Source organism: Pteropus alecto, unplaced genomic scaffold (assembly GCF_000325575.1).
Source record: "Pteropus alecto unplaced genomic scaffold, ASM32557v1 scaffold67, whole genome shotgun sequence".
Taxonomy (NCBI): Eukaryota; Metazoa; Chordata; class Mammalia; order Chiroptera; family Pteropodidae; genus Pteropus; species Pteropus alecto.
The window spans coordinates 1,027,164-1,045,644 of record NW_006441061.1 but is presented as its reverse complement, the minus strand read 5'-3'; the positions used below and the strand labels follow the sequence as shown (position 1 = coordinate 1,045,644).

Here is an 18,481-nt window from a genome sequence, read left to right as displayed (position 1 = left end):
GGCAGGGGGGGAGGGGGGCGCAAGTCATTAGAAAAGGTTGGTGAGAGTCGTTTGTGAGGGGCTGTGAGGCTCGTGGCCCTCCAGGTTGCCAGGCACAGAAGTTAAGACGGACGTCACAGTTGGCAGGGTGGGGCTAGTCAAGTCCGTGAGGGTGGTGGGCGTGCTGGAGGGGCTGAGCGAGGCGTTGGAGAGCTCCGAGGCTGGCCCGGACGGCGTCCCCGTCTGCAGCGCCGCCTCCGTGGCCTTGTCCACGCCCGTGTTTTCCTGCCGTAAGAGGTTGCGCCTGAACTTGGCCCGGGCGTTCTGAAACCAGACCTGTGTGGGGTGAGATGGAATGTTTTGCGGGGTGGCAGGGGGGTGAGGGATGGGAGGGGGGTGGGGGTTGGGAGGAAAATTAGGGCTGACAATATTTTTCTCTTAATAAAATAAAAATTTCCTTGTCTCTCATGGGCTAGGACTGTCTGTCAGAAGGTTCTGGAGCTGAGCGACCCCCTCCAATATCATAGCCACTGGCCACATGTGGCTATTAAACACCTGACATGTGACTAGCCCGAATGTGGCTAGTCTGTAGGTGAAAACACACAACCAATGTGAAGGTTTAGTACGAAAAAAAGAAGGTAGACTATCTCAATAATAATCTTTATGCAGGTTACATGTTGAAATGATAACCTTTTGGATATACTGAGCTTGACAAAATATTTTCTTAAAATTCATATTACCAGGTTCTTTTTGCTTTTTTAATGTCGCTGCTAGAAATTTTTAAATGTAAAATTACGTATGTGGCCATGTTGCATTTCTTTTGGACAGCGCTGTTCTGGGAGGTTGGTGCAAACCCAATCCTGATTGTTTTTCACAATTTTGAGAGGTTCATTTTTTTCAGCAGTCGCCTTTAGGCACGCAATAGATGCCACGAATTCTTGTTGGTACAATTTTTGAAGCGCTTCATGGACACTAAGTCTGGGAAACACTAGAATGGTGTAAAGGAGACAGAAGTCAGTCGATAAGGAGCTACTAAGAGAAAGCAGACATGGATCCTACTCCCCAGCACCATCAGCTGAAGCCACCGGTGTCCTGGACCACTGGGTGTCAGGTCTTAGGGACGGGTGGGCAGAGTAGGGACAGCTGCCACAGTAAAGTGAGGCCAAGGAGGCTGTAACCTGCAGATTCCCTCTCTCAACTGGCCACGTCCCAGCATCGTTTATGAGGGAGGTGGGGTGGGTTACACAGTTGGAACTGAGCTTGGTATGAAACGAATACCCGAGAGACAGAATAAGGGTTTACTTTCATTTTTCCTGAAGCACAGATACACACACGCATCCATACCTTTGCACACGAGCCTGTACACACTCATGAAGATGAGCACAGAAACTCATCAACACAGACCAAACCCCCACCCCCCACCAGTATGCCCAGCCATCTAACTGCACAGAGCTACCCAGCTATACCCAAGGGTCCTCGAAGTACATTGGGAAAGGCCTAGGAAATCCAGGCGACGGTAGGGGTTGGGGCGCTGTATCTCTCAAAGAAAGAAGCCTGAAAGGCAGGGCCCCCTCACTTCCCTTTGCGTGAGGAAAACACCCGCCAGAAGCCTCCCCATAAAACACAGGGCCTTGGGGGATTCTGCAGATTCTTGGGTGTCCAGTTGCGTATTTCCAGATGTGCCTGCATCTGCCTGTCTTCACAGTGTCTCAAACAGGCGTGTATGGGCCAACGCCTGACCCCACCCTCCCCTGGGGACCACCCCAACTACAGGGGCCTGTGGCCTCACACTGCCTTTTTGGTGGCCTGATACAATTTGGGTTCAATTAAAAGCACAGCCGGGAGAATCTCGGAGTGAGGAGGGAGACACAGACCCCGGGAAGTCGGGAAACAAAGCTCTCTCCCCAGCACGCTGGATCTTCCCAGGAAGAAAGCACAGTTCCCCTGGCCTCGAGCCCAGAGCAAGCCCATCACCTCTTCTGGAGGCCTGCAGATAAGCCCAGTGCTTCTAAACCACCCTCACGTGCTCTTCTCGGGGTGGAAGGCCCTTCCCTGCCTAGCCTGCAGGAAACTACAGGGCTGAGACTCTGTGTCTGGCTGAACCCCAGCAATGGCCGATGGAGAAAACAGATAGAAAAAGCCCCAGAGGCCCTCAGAGAGAGGAGGTGACTTCCCCGGTCCCGCAGCAGGTCGGATGAGGAAGGCTGGAGCCTTAATGCCACCCTTTGCCACTGTCCTGGCCTGTGTGTCTATCAAAGAGGCAGCTCAAGCGGGGAATCCTGGTGGTGGCACGTGGCTCCTGGGTCTGGGGCTCCAAGCCCTTGGGAAGTACTGGAACCGGTTAGCTGCTGGCTATTTGCCATTTCTCCATCGTCGCCCTTAACAGTGGTTTGTAAACAATGACACCATCTTCCACAAGTGCCTTTTCTGCTTTACTAGATCAGAGGCATTGGGAATCTGGTGGATAAAAATCAACAACTCAACCTAAAAGGTGGCTGCTGTGGGGTTTTGTGTTGGGTTTGTTTTTCACGTTAAGCGGGGCTGCACCAGAATTCTCTCCCAGGTATTTCAAAAAGTCCCCTCTTGGGCGGTTGTTGGGGCAGGGACCCTGTCTGAGTCATCTTCATATTCCTGGGGACATGGCACAGGGACCGGCAAAGGTTAAGAATGAGTAATATGCATTGAGTTAATAGTAATAACAACACAACATTCAGGGACCTCTTACTATGTGCCAGGCATCATGTCACCCTCTACCATGCATAGTCACAGGCAATCTCCATGATAAGCCAGGTAGGGGGATCATTATTGCCATTTTACAGATTTAAAGCCAGAGAGGCTTAGGGAGGTGAAGGCCACCTAGGGTCAAACAGAGGCCAAGCTGAGATTGGAATCTAGGAATTCAGGGTTATCTGCCATAAAACGTGGAATCTAGGAATTCAGGGTTATCTGCCATAAAACGTCCATGCTCTCCCTACCACATGCTCCTGAGTGAGCCAGCAAGCGAATGAATGAATGAATGAATGAATGAACAGAGAAGTAACTATGGTGCGGTGGAAAGAGCACAGTATGGAGTTTCTGTTCTGGTTCTGCTCCTGACCAGCCAAGTGACCTCAGGTGAGCCCCTTACCTCTGGGCCTGCCTCAGTTTCCCCACTTGTACAACAAGAGCATTGGACCACATCGCACGAGCTCTATGGCCTCTTGGGGGTTCGGACAGGCTGGGATTCTAGGGCAGCTGCAATGAGAAAGGAAGTGATCTGCTCTCCCCACCCAGCTTCTGAAACTGCCAGCCCTCTCTCTTCATTTGAGGGGAGTGCCTGGCCTGGTGCACAGGGCACCCCAGTAAGTCCCGGGTGGATGAGGAAGCCCACATTGCTACGTGTCCTCTCCTCAGGCACCAGCTGGCCCTGAAGGTTGTGTTTTGCCTCACAAATCTCCTCCTGGGTTGACAAGGAAACCAGACAAAAGACAAAAGCTTCGTGCCCAGTGGCCTCCACTGTGGCATTTTTTTTTTTTTTAATAACATCAAAACTAACAGCTGTATCCAAAGTGTCTGACCAGACAGGACAAGGAAAGTCATAACACAGCCACTCCACCCAGTTGAAGAGGAAATGTCTTATGACAAATGTTATGTGAGAAAAAAGAATGAAAAAATTATGTCCTCTGGTATTGAAACTTCGTAACAATAATAATGACAAATATTATTTACTCACTATGTGTCAGGCATTGCCTAAACGGAGTTCTAACCGTTTTACACATATTAACTTATAACAGTGCCTTACAAGGTAAGCACTAATATTATTGCAAGGTGAGGAAACTGAGGCACGGGGCCCAACCAAAGAGATGGAGCTGAGATGTGAACACAGCAGGCTGGGTCCACGCCCTTACTCACTGCTTCCAAACTGCGCACCTGGATTCTCGGTTTCCTGTGCTCTTACGTGGGTGATTTATCCCCTATTTTTCTAACCTGTCTATAGGATAGCTCTATTATTTTATAAAAATACGCAAAGCTTTAAGGAACTGAAAGTAATAAGCACTGGACTGGACGTCACGAGCCCTTGGTTCTGGCCCCAGCACTACAACTGCTTTGCTGTGGGGCGTCGGGTGAGTCACTCCACCTCTCTGTGCTTCAGCTTCCTCCCTTCTAAAATACCAGATTCAGGCTAAATCACCTCTGAAACTCCATCCAAAATACCAGATGCAGGCTAAATCACCTATGAAACTCCATCCAGCTTCGACCATCTGTGACTAGATCACATACTCTCCACTGCCCTGTGCCAACGACAGGCGGAACAATGCTCACTCTCCCCATTTTACAGGTGGGGAAGCTGAGGCTCAAAGCACCTCAAAGCGACTGACCCTCGCTTAAACCTCCCCTCAGGGAAGCCATTCCTGACTCCCTCCTTTACCAAGCCGGGTCACCATGTCACGTGCTTTCATTGCAGCCCTGTGTTCATCCTGTCTAGCACTTCCATTTTATTTTTGTCGAGACTTAAGCAAGAGTTCTGTGGCCACATAAATGTGGGAGCTGTTAGAGCAGACCAAACTGAATCTCCTCACCATTTCTCAGTGATCTCCAGGACAAAAGGCATGGTCAGCCTTGCACATCTCCCAAACTTACTTGGTCCTGGAATCATTTAAAAAATATTTTTTGTTATGAGATAGTTCACATATAGAGACTAATCATCTCACTGTTTTAATTATTTCCACAACACCTTCTTACACCTCTGCGTCCCCTCTGGAGTGCACGTTCCAGCGGGCTCTGTTCACTGTCTGGGTCATGGCTCGGTCCTCGGTGCCTCCCTCCCCACCCAGCACGTGGCAGAAGGCCAGCGTATTTGTCGAATAAGCGAGTGAACAGAGGAAAGCCAGCGTTCTCAGCTCCTGAGTTCTCACAGGGATTAATGATGACTAACTCAACATCTGAAAAATGTTTTTAAACTCTTGGTGGTTACAATGTATTTTCTTTCAAAGGCACACCAGGAACTCCTAAGGAGACCTTCACCCATCCAAATCAATCAGCTCACCGCCCCCTCCCCAAGCCCAGAACATCTTAACAGTCTGCCTTCCTGGCCCTCCCCCAGGAAGAAGGCAACTCAGAGAGACAGGATGTGCTGACAAACGGTCTCCAAGCATCTGCAAAGCTTAATGTCTTAATGGACCTCTGTCCAAGGGGGCATTCTGTCTCCCGGTCACCTTGCCCACCGATGGAAAGTCAGTATTGTGGTTGTCATGCTGCTGAAGATGACAAATTTGAGCACTCTGTATGCATTTAGGGCTTTACAATAGGATTCCTGCTTTCCTACCAAGATGTGGCATCTCTGACCCTCTCGTTCCCCCTCCCCCTTCTGTCCTGCTGCATTCTGCAGCTAGATCCAAGGTAGGGAACCAGTCTGTGCACCCTGCTATATTGCAAAGAGCTATAGAATCAGACCCATCTGGACTTGACTCCCAGCTTCATCACTTACTATCTGTAAGACTCGGGGCAAGGGTCCTAGCCTCTCTGAACTTCAGTTTCCTCATCTGCAAAATGAAGATAATTACACTTTTTAAGTGTGTGCAAAAGAGGCTGGTAGACTGAACCGTGCTATGTAAATGTGCATGAAATTAATGTACATCAAGTCCCTAATATACTTTATAAATTACACTTTATCTCCTTTACTTGTTGCGACAGCCTAGTGAAGTATTATTATTGCTTCCATTATATAGCTGAGGCCATTGAGGCTCAGAGAGGTTATGTCACTTGCTCAGGATCACTCGGAGAGTAAGTGGGAGAGCTGAGTCTGGACTTCACATCAGCTGACTCCAAATTCCAGCAGAGATACTGCATCCCAGGATTACCACGTTCGTGGTACTTATGCATTACAGATTCCGTAACAGACTGGAACCCCCTACACACACACACACACACACACACACACACACACACACACACCCTTCACATCAACCACTTCTGGGAACACAGCCTCAACCTCAACCTGTCCCTGCCAGGCACTCTCTGAAGGGCTGATCGGGGCCACAACCTGCAGGGGGCACCCAAGGCCTAGTACCACTCAGCTGGTGTAGACTAGTGACGAGGAACCATTTCACCAGCACCTACTTCGTACCAGCAGGCACCACGCCGGAGCCTTCCCATTCATTGTCTCAGTCCCCAGGAATCCTCAGGGTACAAACTATTATCATCTCCATTTCACAGATAAGGGATCCAGCTCAGAGAGGAAAAGTTAAAGTACCCAAATCACACCACTGGTAAGTCTGAAAAGACCTGAACCAGGCTGTTACCTTCTGAAGCCACACCACCAGCTGCCCCAGCCAAATCTGCTTCCATCCCATCTCCCCCAGCTGGCCCATCAGCGGTCAGGCGGCCTGGCAGAGAGCCCCACCACTGCCAACGCCTGGTTCCTGTGACCTCAAGCAAATAAACTTCATCTCACTATGTCCTAAGATTCTCATCTACAAAATGGACAGGAATATATTAAGGTAAAAGGTAGACGAGTGGCTGGAAAGACAATGCTTTGCAAACTACTGCCTAATCATAAGCGGTTGTGCTGTTAAGGAACACTAAGGATTTGTGCAGGGGATTTGGAGGTCTGAGAGGAGGGAAGTGGTCTGGTAGCCTTACAGGTATGACTGCGCCCACCCACAATGACGCGCAGGCCCTAGATGATACTCACACCCAGAGGCAGTCACTGCTGGGTTGGCTTAGGGGAGAAAAGAGCAATGCCCCCTGATCAGATGGGCCTGGATTTGGATCCAGCTCTGCTACTTCCCAGCAAATGTGTGACTGGGGGCCAGTGGAAATCTTTGGGGCCTCAAAGTTCTCATTTGTTCAGTGAGGGAGCAGGGATCATGACACCTAACAGTGAGGACTGTCAATGAACAAATGTATTTCATAGGCCTTTCAAAGTACCTGACACATAGTAGAGCACATAAACGTTTATTGATTAGTAGACACACAATAACGGTCAGTGTTTTTCTCCCTGAACTAGTCCCATGCCCCTGGCCTTTCTGAGTCCCTGTGGTAGAACAGTAGTGCAGGTGTGAGTGGCCCTGGCTCAGGATTCTAGGGAAGGAGGGGACAGGGCAAGCATCCACCCAAGACCCTCAGGAGAATCCTTCCTCACATAGGGTAGCTGATCCCTCCCCTGGTGTCCCACAGAACTCTCACCCCAACCTATCACACTATGGGAAACTGAATACAGCTCTGTCTCTACACCTCATTGGTGAATATCTTCGGGACCAGGACTGTGGTTCATTCATCTCTTTGCCCCCAGGGCCTGGGGCCAATAGCTATTTGGTCAGATGAAAGAATGGGAGATAACTATGCTAGACATCCGATTTGCTACGAAATCAGGTAACCGAGCCTCGCCAAGGCCAGCAGAGACTGGCTTCTCCCTCCAGATGGAGATTCAGCTGTGGGCACGTGCTCTATTTAACCCAGAGGACTGGGAGAGAGGCACGTACCCTAATGGTGCCCATTTTACAGATGAGAAAGCTATAGCTCAGAGAGGGTAACTGATTTGTCCCAAGACACATAGCCGGCAAGTGGAGGAGCAGAACCAAACTCAGGTCTTCCTGAACCCAGCTCTGCCCGACTCCAAGTCCCTGCTCCCGCCCTTGCCTGCTTCCAGGGCCTGACTCGAGGAGCATCTAGATAAGCGAAGGAACAAAGTTTCCTACTAACCAGAGAAAATGTGGCAGCCGGGGATCCTCAGTCCGAAATCGCCCGGGGTCGAGGAACTGAGGGGATCTAACTCCAAGATCTACCTCCAAGAAGGTAAAGTCCGAGGGAAACAGACGAGGGAGAGCCCAGACCAGGGCGTCTGTCTGCTCGAGCCCAGGCCTAAAGGACCCGCTGGCAAACCGGACTCAAACCGGAGGGAGGGGCAGGACCCGCGCCAGAGCGCCAGGGCCGGGGGCGGGCCCAGAGAGGCGCATCAGCACCCCATTGGCCCGTCCTCGCGTCCCTCGCTACGTCTCAGAGCTTCCTGAGACCAAACTGTCCCAGACCCGCTCGGGGTGCTCAGAGGTTGGGGCAGCCGGGCCAAGCTGGCCTGAGGGCCCGGCTCCCGGGTCCTGAGATCTGCAGACCCTCGCCCGCGTCAAGTTCCATCCCGCCACTGCTGTCACTCACAAACTGCTTGCTTTCTTTTTTTTCCTGACAGATTCGCAGAAAAACTTAGGGCTGCAGCGCAGCCCTTCTTGTCCATCACCGTCATCATCACCATCACTCTCTTGGTGTTGCCCCCAACCCACCCCCAAGCCCGCACGACCTGGAGCTGGAGGTTGGGTCAGACTGGCCTGGACTCGAATTTCAGCACCTCCCCTCCTGTTTTGAGACCATAGTCAAATTACTTGATATGTTGATTTTCTTACCCAGAAATGTGCACTGTTATCCCTACAACCACATGTTCTGAGGAATAAACTGGTTAGACTTGCCATAAAGGGAGATAGTCTCCCACCTTACCATTGTATGAATGGGGACGCTGAGGTCTAGCGACCAGAAAAATGATTCATATTAGTTAATATCAGTTAGTCAATCAATTTAGTTAATGCTATTCTTAGCTACCATCCACTGGGCAGTTAAGTGTCAGACACTGTGATAGGCTCATAATATTGTCTCAGTGGCTCTTCCAATAAGCCTGAAGATTAGATAATTTTTTGTGTCTGTTTCACACCACCGAGGAAACAGGCTCAGAAGAGTGAAGTGATTTGCCCAGTAAGTAAAAGGAGGAGCTGAAGAGTTGAGAAGTAGTGGCCCAAAGCTCAGCCATGAGTTAAGGTCATGTAGGATCCTGGGACTCCCCGCACTGAACTTTTCAACATCTTTGGGGGGATGAACAGACCCTTTGGAAATCTGGTGAAAGCGCTGGATCCTCTCCATCAAGAAAGTACCCTCATAAACAAGTGCAATTCTGCCCAATTTCAGAGGTGCCTATGTATTTCCTCCAGCTCCCTGCGGACAGACCTGGGAGAGGCCCCCGGGCCCACCCCAGGGATCTGCCCACATGCATTCCCTTCACCAAACCTTGCTTCTGGGAGAGTCTGAGAAACAACAAAGAGACAGAAGAAAAATCTAGAGAGAAATAGAAAGAAAGAGAGAAACCAGAGAGGGCAAGTGAGGAGCAAGAAGCAGAAAGTACCGGTCAGCAGCAGCTGCTTGAATGGGCCTCGTGGGATGAGGGGCCAAGGTTGGGGGTGGGGAGGGGGGACACTGAATTTATCTGAAATGTTTGAACCTTTTACAATATGAACATATTTGAGTGTCACTTGAATAAATAGCAACTAAGAATTGTTTATTAGAAAGGAAAGAGACTGGGTGTGGAGACAAAGAGGTACACACGCAAAACAGAAAAAAAATTGAGACGAAAATTGAAGGAGAGCGAAGATGTAAAGCTGGGGAAAAAAAAAAAGACTGAAATACGAATAGAGACAGACGGAAGAGATGGAGAAAGAGAACGGGAGCAGTAAACAAAGAGAAAGGCAGACAGGGCAGAAGGTCCTCCCCAGGCCTGCGGCCGGCAGAAGACTTCTATCCCAGATCTTGGCGGATGCAGATGTCCCCATGCCCAACCTGGTCCCAGCTAACCTGAAGGACCCGCTTGGTGAGGCCCGTCTTTTGCGCGAGCTGCTTCAAGTCCTTGGCGTCGGGGTTGTGGTTAATGGCAAAGTAAGACTTCATGGTCCGAAGCTGGTGGTGCTTGAAGGAGGTGCGCATGCGTTTCGTCTTCTGGCTGCTCGGGTACGGCTGGTCGCGGTCCAGGTGCTCCGCGTCGTTCTCGTTGCAGCTCAGCGCTGGGGAGGGGGACGCAGAGGCGGCAGGTGAACCTCCTGACCCGCCCCCCACACACACTTCCTAGTCCACGCCCACCCCACCCGCCACCCAGAGTTTCTAGCTCCGTACCACACTGCGTGCCCGCACTGCACTCAGAGATTTTATCCTCATGTTATAGATTTACAGAGGAATTTGAGGCCCCGGGGAGAGTGACCCGCCCAGGGCCACTCAGCTAGGAAATGCTGGATTCCAACACAGCTCTAGGAGAATCCAAAACCCCTTCTGAGCCACCATGTTACGATAATAATAACACGAATAATAACAACAGCGGCTACAACTTGTTGATGGCTTATTCCGCTCCACGTGATGTGCTTTACAGGAACGTTCTCCTTGAATCTTCAAAAGAACCCTATGAGCCAGGCAGTATCTTTGCCTTTTTTACTGACGTTGAAACTGAGGTTCAGAGAGGGAAGTCACTTGACTGAGGACCCAGCAGCACAGGGACGCCAGAGACCACGCTCTTTCTGCTTCCCTCTGCACTCCCTAAGGAGGGGGTTGTCACCGATCTCCCCCCACTGTGCCTGGGGCAGGCACCTGGAAGTCTCTGAATCTCTCCATTGGCTTTCATTTCGTCCTTATCAGTTTCTACACCCAAAAGTACTGTATGACTCCCCTGGGCCAAAGGCATTTGCCTGAAGATCAGAAATTGTATTTTGCAGTTTAATCTTCACCACTGCCCTGTGGGGCAGTTGCTTCCCGGTTTTACAAATGGGGTGAACGAGGCAGGGAAGTTAAGCGATCTTCGCAAATCTCACGGACTGGTAGAGTTCTAACTGGAAAGGGAAAGTTGGAGGAAGAAATTAACATGTATTCGACACCTAGGGTTATGCCTTTGCTCAATGGGTGGCTGTTGCTACTCATCCCATTCTACAGATGAGGAAACTCATGTTAAGAGACATGAAGCCACGTGCGCACGGTAACGGCTGAGCCTAGATTCATTACTGTAGTCTTTGCCTGTTCTTTCCACTACACCACCAAGGCAGGCAAAGATGAAGCATGACTCTTGGGGGAACCCATCCCCAACCAGAAGGGGCCCAGCTGGGGTCTGGCTGCCAGTGCCTGGAAGGCACTAGGAGTAGGGGACAGGGGTGGAAACCTCAGCCTCAGTAGTTGCTTGGCAACCTGGCAGCTGATTGGGACACACGGGATCCCTCTCCAAGATCCCCTCGTCATTACACACATCAGGTCTTACTTTGGGGAAAACCTCATGAGAGATTAATTCGGTCCCCCAAAAATGGACAACTGGGAATATATCTCATGCCCTATCGCATGCCCACGATAGAGCTGCCAGATTTAGCAAATAAAAATACAAGTTGCCCAGTTGAATTTGAATTTCAAGTCATCAACGAAAAAATTTGTAGTGGAAGTATGTCTCAAATATTGCACAGAACATACCTATACTAAAAATTTCTTTGTTGTTTACCTAAAATTCAAATATGACATAGTATACACTCATACTAAAAAATTATTCGTTGTTTATTTAAAATTCAAATATTGCACGGGATACACCTACACTGAAAATTTATTTGTTTTTTACCTCAAATTCAAATTTAACGGGGTGTCCTGCATTTTATCTGGCAACATTATCTTTAAAGTACTCCCGCTCTCCCAGTGGCCTACTCCTCCCCCTGCCCAGGTGGGAGTAGCCCCCTGCGGAAAGAATTTGCAGGATGCAGGTCGGGTCCCTAACCTTAGAGCAGTCGGCAAAAGGCTACAACCTCCTTATGGGCCCCTTGCCACAGGCACCCAAGTCCTCCACCTGGGCTGCATCCCACTGACAGTACCCAGAGTGAAGACCAGGGTTCCAGCAATTTAAAGGGGAACAGAAAATGACTCCAAAGGGGATCCATGGAAACTGCCCTGCCCCCTCTTCAGGGAGCGACCCTCTTCTTGCCCCCAGTCCCCAGCTCCACAGGGGGGTAGGGCAGGCCTCCCCACAGGGGATCTCTGGGCCTATCCCTCCGCCCAGCCCCCGCCTGGGCCTTGCTGCTGTTAATGAGCTCCGTGGGGACCCCGGCGCCCCATGCACCCAAGGGACCTGGCCCGAGAGCGGCCTAGATGGAGAGAGGCATTTTGGGGGAGGGAGAAAGAAAGGGCAGAGAAAGGAGAGAAAGAAACAGAGGTAGAAAGACCAAGAGAATGAAGAGAGAAAAAAGGAGAGGAGGTAGAGAGGGAAGATGGACAGAGCCAAGAAAAAAGAGAAGAGACAGAGGAACAGAAAGCAGTGGAGACGAGAAAGCCGGAGAGAGACAGCTACAAAGACGGGAAGAAATCAGGAGAGACACGGAGCCAGCCTAGGGGACGGGGAGGCCCGGGAGTAGGGGGGATGTGTGGTGGAGGGTCCAGGTTACTGAACTGAATCCCGGGTCTCAAGGGGTCCCTGCAGGGAGGCCTATTCTGAAGCTGTTCCTGGCGGGGAGGGAGGACACAGGGAAAAGGAGGGAGAGGGGGAAAAAGGAGCCGGCCCAAGGTAGGGAGGCCGAGGCCCGCCAGCGGCCGGGGCAGGGGGCAGTGCTGGGGGAACAAGGCCGCGTGGAAGTGGCAGTTGGGCCGAGTTTTGGCCTGTGCCCCACGCCTCCTCACTCCCGCCCCCGACGCCCGGGGCGGGTGGAGATTCTCCAGGATCGGATCCGGGGAGGAGCGAGGGGCCGAGGGGAGGGGGAGGACCAGGCTTCTTTCTCTCTCCTTTTTTTTTTTTTTTTTTCCTCTCAATTAGGCCGATTCAATGGAGCTAAAGAGCTCGTAAAATCATGAATAATTTACTCGTGATCTGTTATTAACCCATCGGGTTTCGAGCTCTTGTCGCTGGGACTGAACCTGTAATCAAATCTGACTTCGCCTCATTTTACTAAAGACGAGATTGTAGGTTCAATTGTCTAAATAATGGATTGGAATCAAATCAGTAATTATGCCGCCAGGCACACACACACAAAAAGCTGGGACTGGGGGAGGCCCGGGCGTCCGGCAGGTCCGCGCGGGACTCCCGCGGCCGTGGCGCGCAAACCCCGGGGCCAAGTGCGCGGCCCCGGCCCCTCACCCGCCCTGGCCGCCTTGCCCGCACCCCTGGCCCGCGAGGCAGCCCTGCCCGGGGCTGAACGGAGGTTTCAGTTCCGCCTCCGGGACCCAGGCTGCACTCTCGGACCAGAGGGACAGCCAGAGGAGGGCCGCCGTGGCCACCGCCCCGGAAGGGCTTGCCGACCTGCGACCCCGCGGCTCTGGCTGCTCGTCCCCAACCCGCGGACCGGCGCACCGACGGCGCTCCATCCCGCTCTGCCGGAGCTCACCGCCCTTAAATAAGGGCTCTCCCCCACCGCACTATCCCCCAGAGCCATGGGCTCTGCAGAGGGGTCGGTATGGCTGGGCCCCTGGGTCCGGGACACTCGCACAAACAAGGTTGCGTCTTCACAGTCAGAAACGCACAGACACTTGCCGGTACACATCGCCCGCAGTCGCACTCTCCACGGTACCCCCTTTCCAGTCCCCGCAGCCCCACAGCCCAAGCTGCGGCCATTTCTCTCCTGTCGGTGTCGAGAGAGGAGAGAGGAGGACGGCGACCGGACCTGGGGAGGCCTGGCCCTGCCATGCGCCCAGGAAGGTGCCCTCTTTTCCGAGCCTGGTCCCGGGAGCCCCAAGTAAGCGAGCCGCGTAGCCACCGCCGACGCGCAGCGCTCGGTTTCAATCAGTACAGGAAGCGCCGGCCAAGCCAGGCCAGAGACGCTCACGAGGAGAGAGATGGAGGGAACAGGGCGACACACGCAGAGTGAGATAGTGACATAGAGAAAGGGCAACCGAGAGAAGCAAAAGGGAGAAAAAGGAGAGAGAGGGGCCAAAGGGGAAAGGAGATGACTCCAGTGGGGAGTATCCTGTCGAGGTGCCAGCTTCCCTGAAACGGCCTCCAGCCACATCTTGCTCAGTGTGGTGCAGCCTCGCCAGGGAACGTGGAGGAACAGCAAAAAGCACAAATAAATCTCTGGATTTTCTACCTTTCCATGCCAAACTCAGTTGCGAACCTGCGGGCCGGGGAAAACAACCCCGCTTCCCACTCCATGTGCCCAGTGGCCGGGCGCCTGCTGCTTGCTACCAGAGGCCAACCATGCTTGATACACGGACAAGGCTTTTGTTTGAGGGACCTGGTCTAAACTCGGTTTAGTCTCTTTTCAGGGTGGTGGGAGATCAGGGATGGAAGTTTTGGAGAGAGGTATCTCTGGCAGAGCCTTCAACAAATCTATGATCCGCCGGCGTGGACTTGCCTGAGGTCACTTCACCATCTACCAGACTGGGGGCTTTCCTCCCAGCTGGACACACTGAGACACACACGTTCCATGATCTTCCAAGAACTAATTTCGTTGGAGCGAACAGGAGAACCCCTTATTTTTCTCCCCAGACAGCTCGGATTTTTAAAGATCAAAATAACCCTGACTTCTTCCCCACCGCTGCCCTCTCCAAGGAGTCCTGGGTTTGTTTTGCTTTGTTTTGTTTTGTTTCCACTTGTGCATTAGACTAAGGGGAAAAGGAGGAAGAAAACAAAATCCCAAAATCCGATTCTGTCGCAAACGAAGGAAAGAATAACAGCAAATAAACTCTATCTAGTTCAGAAGCCCGGGGAGTCATAAACCTTTCCGGGCCGTGCAGACTTCAGGCAGATGTTGACGGTTCAATTTGCGGGGCCCCAGAACCTCAGCAGCTGTCCTGAGCGGAGAGGGGCACGGGAGGGGGGCAGAGCCTCCCCCAGAACGGCCCAGGGTTCAAAGACGCCGGAAATGCGAAACGAGCCCGCCACCCTACCCCGGCGCGAGGCCAGGCCTATCCCGGTCCCATCCCCCGGGCGCCGGCTTCCGAGGGTCACAGCTCTCATCTCAGCACCCCGCTGGCGCCGGGAACTCCAAGGAAGGAGCCCAGGAAAAGCCGAGACCTGGCGGGGCAGAAGGATCCAACCGAGGAAAACGACCTGCTCTTGCTCAGAAGGCTCCTGGGCCCAAATTTCCCGGGCCTTTCTGCCCTCAGCACATTTCACAAGACCCGCCGCGCTGCACGCTGAGCTCGGTGCCCCCAGCCACCGCCAGTCCTTTCCCTTGGGACCCTCACCGCCCTGCCTGGCTCAACTATCTGGCTCATCTATCGTCGCAGCTCCCGCCCTCAGCCTCGCCAACCACGAGCCTGTTTGGTGTGGGCTCCACCTTGCTTTCTCTATCCTTGTAGTTTCTGCCCAGCAAAGTGAGGGAAAGACTCCAACCAAAAAGACGCCCCTAAAAAATTTCTCAGCGACAACACTAAAACACCCTCTGGTCCTGCTACAGCTGAGGCCGTAGGGTCTGGAGCCCAGGAGGCTAACGTGCCTCCAGCCAGGTCCTACGGTGCTTAGAGCTCGGGGAAACTAAGGGCTAGAGTACTCCGAGTGCTGTATATGCAAGTGTATATTGCACATTGAGATTCACTCCGGCTCGCGGGGGTGGACGCCACACACTCTTCCCCAACCCGACGGGGGCGCTGGGTGCGCCTCGCACTCACCAGCGTTGTAGGCCGCCAGATCCGCCCCCGGGCCGGGGCTCTTGCGCTTCCTCGGCCGCCCCTTCTGCACTGTGCCCACGCCATTGTAGTAGGGAAGACCCAGCGGGTTGGCCCCGGCTGCGCCCAGCCCCGCGCTCTTGGCTGCGGCGGCTGCAGCTGCCGCCGCCGCCACGTCGGCATGGTTGAAGTGCGCGGGGTACTCGCCCTGCAGCAGCGCCTCGAAGTGCAAGCGGCAGTAGACCAGGCTGTCCTTCATGCCGAAGTGGTCACCCGTGGTCAGCATCTTGTTACACGTGGTACACGTGAAGCAGTTGAGGTGATAAACCAAGTCCCGAGCCCGCATCACCATCTCTGAGGCTGAGATGCCCAGGTGGCAGCGGGCGCAGCGCTGCACAGAGAACCGCCTGTAGGGACCATCGAAGGAGGGACTGTGGGGACACACGGTTGGGGACCCCCATATTCCTCCTCCAGGTGCCGCTGCTGCCAATGGGGGAAATCCCCTCCTCAAGATGTTCAACCTGGGTCTTAACTTGGAAGATGGGGGAAGAGGGGATTGGATTTTGGCCCGCATCTGGTCCTACCCCGAAATAGAGTGTCCCTTAACTATCTTCATGCCTACAAAGGCTTCTACTTTACCCAGAGCCTGAGCAAGCCCTAGGAAAGCCTTTGCTTGGGAGTGGGGGAGAACCCCCCCCCTCCCGCCCCGAGTAACCCTTCCTGAAACTTTACCCCTGCCCTCCACACCAGTGCCTGGGAATCCTACAGACCTTTGTAATTTGGAAGAGACACAGAGACAGGGAGAGAAAGAGGAGAGAGAATATATAAACAGACCCTAACCCTAAACCCAGAGAGGAGAAACAAGGAACTTGGAGTCTGTAAGGATTCCAATTCCTTAATCCTGGCCAGCTTCCACTCCCATCACCACCGAAGACCCGGAAATGCCCCCATCCAATCCCCCAGCTCTCCCTCCAACTTTGTTTCACACCAGCCCAAGCTGCCTGGGTTGGGGGGGGGGTGCTTGTTTCTGTTCCCTCTGGTTGACCCAAGAAACTTCAAAGAGAAAAGGATGTGAGGACCCCCCAACCCAAACAGTTATGGTCTAAGCTCAAAAGACAGCAGCTTCTGCTTTTCTCAGGGTCCCTATACTTCACGGACCTTTCCAAGAGTTCTCCCAAATTGCTGTTTATCCCCCAATCCATGCTGGCTTGAAGAAGGGAGGACCTAAGTAGGGAACCCTCCCTTGGGACTGGAGAGAAAGGAGACAGTCAAGACTGCGTCTGAGATGGGGAGTCCTGCGGGGCAGTGGGTCCCGCCTGAGGTGGGGGGCTACCTGTAGTAGTCTTCCTTGCAGTAGATGCTTCCATCCTTGCTGAAACAGGTGAGCTCCGACTCCAAGTTGAGCTTGCACTCACAGCATTTGAGGCAGCGCATGTGCCACTGCTTGTCCACCGCCAGCAGGTAGTAGCGGTCCGAGATCTTGCCCCCGCAGCCGGCGCACAGCGCAGCGCGGTCACTGCTGATGGACGGCATGGTCTGCGGAGGGAGGGAGGCGGGAGACGGCAGCGCCTGCGTCAACCTGCGACCCTGCCGCCGCGGTAAAACCGCGCGGCACCCGTGGCTCCCTCGGTAACTCCGGCTGGCCCGAAAGGCGGAGGAAGCGGCCAGGGTGTGCGGTGTGCTCCCTCCAACCCCAAAGGCCCATATCCAGGAGGCTCAGAACCCAGGCCCGCCCACAACAGCTCAAGCCGGCCACAGGCCCAAGACCGGTTGCTGGCCTGGATAGATCTCCCACCGATTTCTCCCCATTCCTGTCCCCTCTGCCCTTTTCCCAGAAATTCCCGGGCTGTGTTTGGAGATTGGGGCAGCGGTGGCTACCCCCAGTCAAGCCCTCCAAAAGCTCCCCAAACTGTTTCTTACAGGAACCTCTCGGCTGGGCCCCCAGGAAAAGGGTTAAGATGACCTTTAAAAGTCAATCCCCACACAGACTCCTCTCCAGAAACGCAGAGGAATTCCTGGCCCACAGTCCCAGGGATCTCTGGGTCCTTGTTAGGCCAGGGCAGGTCGCGGGTCCCAGAATCCTGGGAGATGGTGAGTGGGATTCAGAGGCACCCTTCAAAGTCTCTGAGTGCACAAGAAGCCCAGTCCAAATCTTCGGCTATGCAGACAGGCTGAGACCGTTTAACCCAGGAAGAAGAGCCTGGAAGTCGGAGGCACTAGGGCTGCTGCTTTTCGAGCTGAGAAACTTTGCCCGTGCTCCCCACCTCGTCGGCCTCTAAAGGTCACTTCTGGGCCCAGCTTGGGCAGCGTCTACTGGTCTGGCCCCAAGGGAGGTCTGGGGCGAGGAACCGACTCCTTGGGGCTGCGCCGGCGGAGCCAGGTGTGGAGATCCGAACGGACTCTCCTTCCGCGAGAGCCAGGCCGAAGCCTGAACTCCGAGCCATGGCCTGGCCCAGTCGGGCGGCCAGGAGGCCCTAGTCGCGGTCAACGAAAAGCGCTGGCCCAGAAGCTTTCAATCCCTGAAATTGCGCTGGGGAGGGAACTCCGATTGCCAGGAGGCGGGAGTCTCCCGCTCAAGTGGTCCGGAGCTCCAGAGCTCCCTGCTCGGAGCCGCCAGCAGCCAGGGCCGAGTGTTGGAAGGGAGTGCGGGGACTGGCGACCAAAGAGACCGACGAAGCGAGAAGAGAGCCATCTCGGGCGGCGAACAGGATTTCACTCCCACTTCGGGAGAAATGCTCTCTTCCACCCTCCGGGTCTAAAATTTCGATTTCAGCCTTGTTTTCTCCCTCTGCCCCAGCAGCCTGGTTTGCTCCCGAATCGAGAGCTACAGGCCTTGCATCCCATCCGCGGATCCCCAGCGCCCAGTCCCGTGCCGCGCGAAGAACGCTCCTCAAAGTGCCCCCAAACTTTGGGGAGCAGAGGCGCAGACCGACACGACCCCGTCCCAGCTTTCCGCCCCGACCCGCGGCCGTGTGCCTACCGTCTCCGTGTCGCCGCGGTCGATGGCGGAGCTGATGGCGGGAGCCTCGCTCTTGGCCCTGCGGTCCATCTCGTCGATGACCCCGTGCACCTCGGGGCCCGACAGACTGTGGAACAGCATCGCGGCGGGACCGGCGGGGCCGGGGGCGCGGCTCCTCCGCGGGAGGGCTTGCCCCCCGCCTCA

At 53.8% G+C, this 18,481-nt stretch overlaps 1 protein-coding gene across 2 annotated transcripts; it reads right to left on the bottom strand.

Moving 5' to 3' along the window:
* Positions 1–6: 6 nt before the first annotated feature.
* Positions 7–18,475, bottom strand: LHX2 (LIM homeobox 2). Of its 2 annotated transcripts, none has more exons than XM_006917947.1 (5): positions 18,299–18,475; positions 16,652–16,854; positions 15,322–15,725; positions 9,568–9,773; positions 7–315 (listed from the first exon to the last, which is right to left on the bottom strand). In XM_006917947.1, the coding sequence occupies exons 1-5, from the start codon at positions 18,416–18,418 to the stop codon at positions 28–30; spliced, it is 1,221 nt and encodes a 406-aa protein (XP_006918009.1). In that variant the 5' UTR covers positions 18,419–18,475; the 3' UTR covers positions 7–27. The 2 variants fall into 2 exon arrangements, with proteins under 2 accessions (XP_006918009.1, XP_006918010.1); XM_006917948.1 differs by having other exon boundaries at positions 28–315; positions 9,568–9,766; positions 15,318–15,725; positions 18,299–18,418.
* Positions 18,476–18,481: the final 6 nt, after the last annotated feature.

What these genes read in the sequence shown, in the direction of transcription:
- LHX2 (XM_006917947.1), bottom strand. Translation starts at nt 18,418, where the DNA reads ATGCTGTTCCACAGTCTGTCGGGCCCCGAGGTGCACGGGGTCATCGAC. An exon ending in ACCGCGGCGACACGGAGACG is followed by an intron (nt 16,855 to 18,298) that starts GTAGGCACACGG and finishes CTCCCTCCGCAG; the next exon opens with ACCATGCCGTCCATCAGCAG. An exon ending in TGCAAGGAAGACTACTACAG is followed by an intron (nt 15,726 to 16,651) that starts GTAGCCCCCCAC and finishes TGGTCCCTACAG; the next exon opens with GCGGTTCTCTGTGCAGCGCT.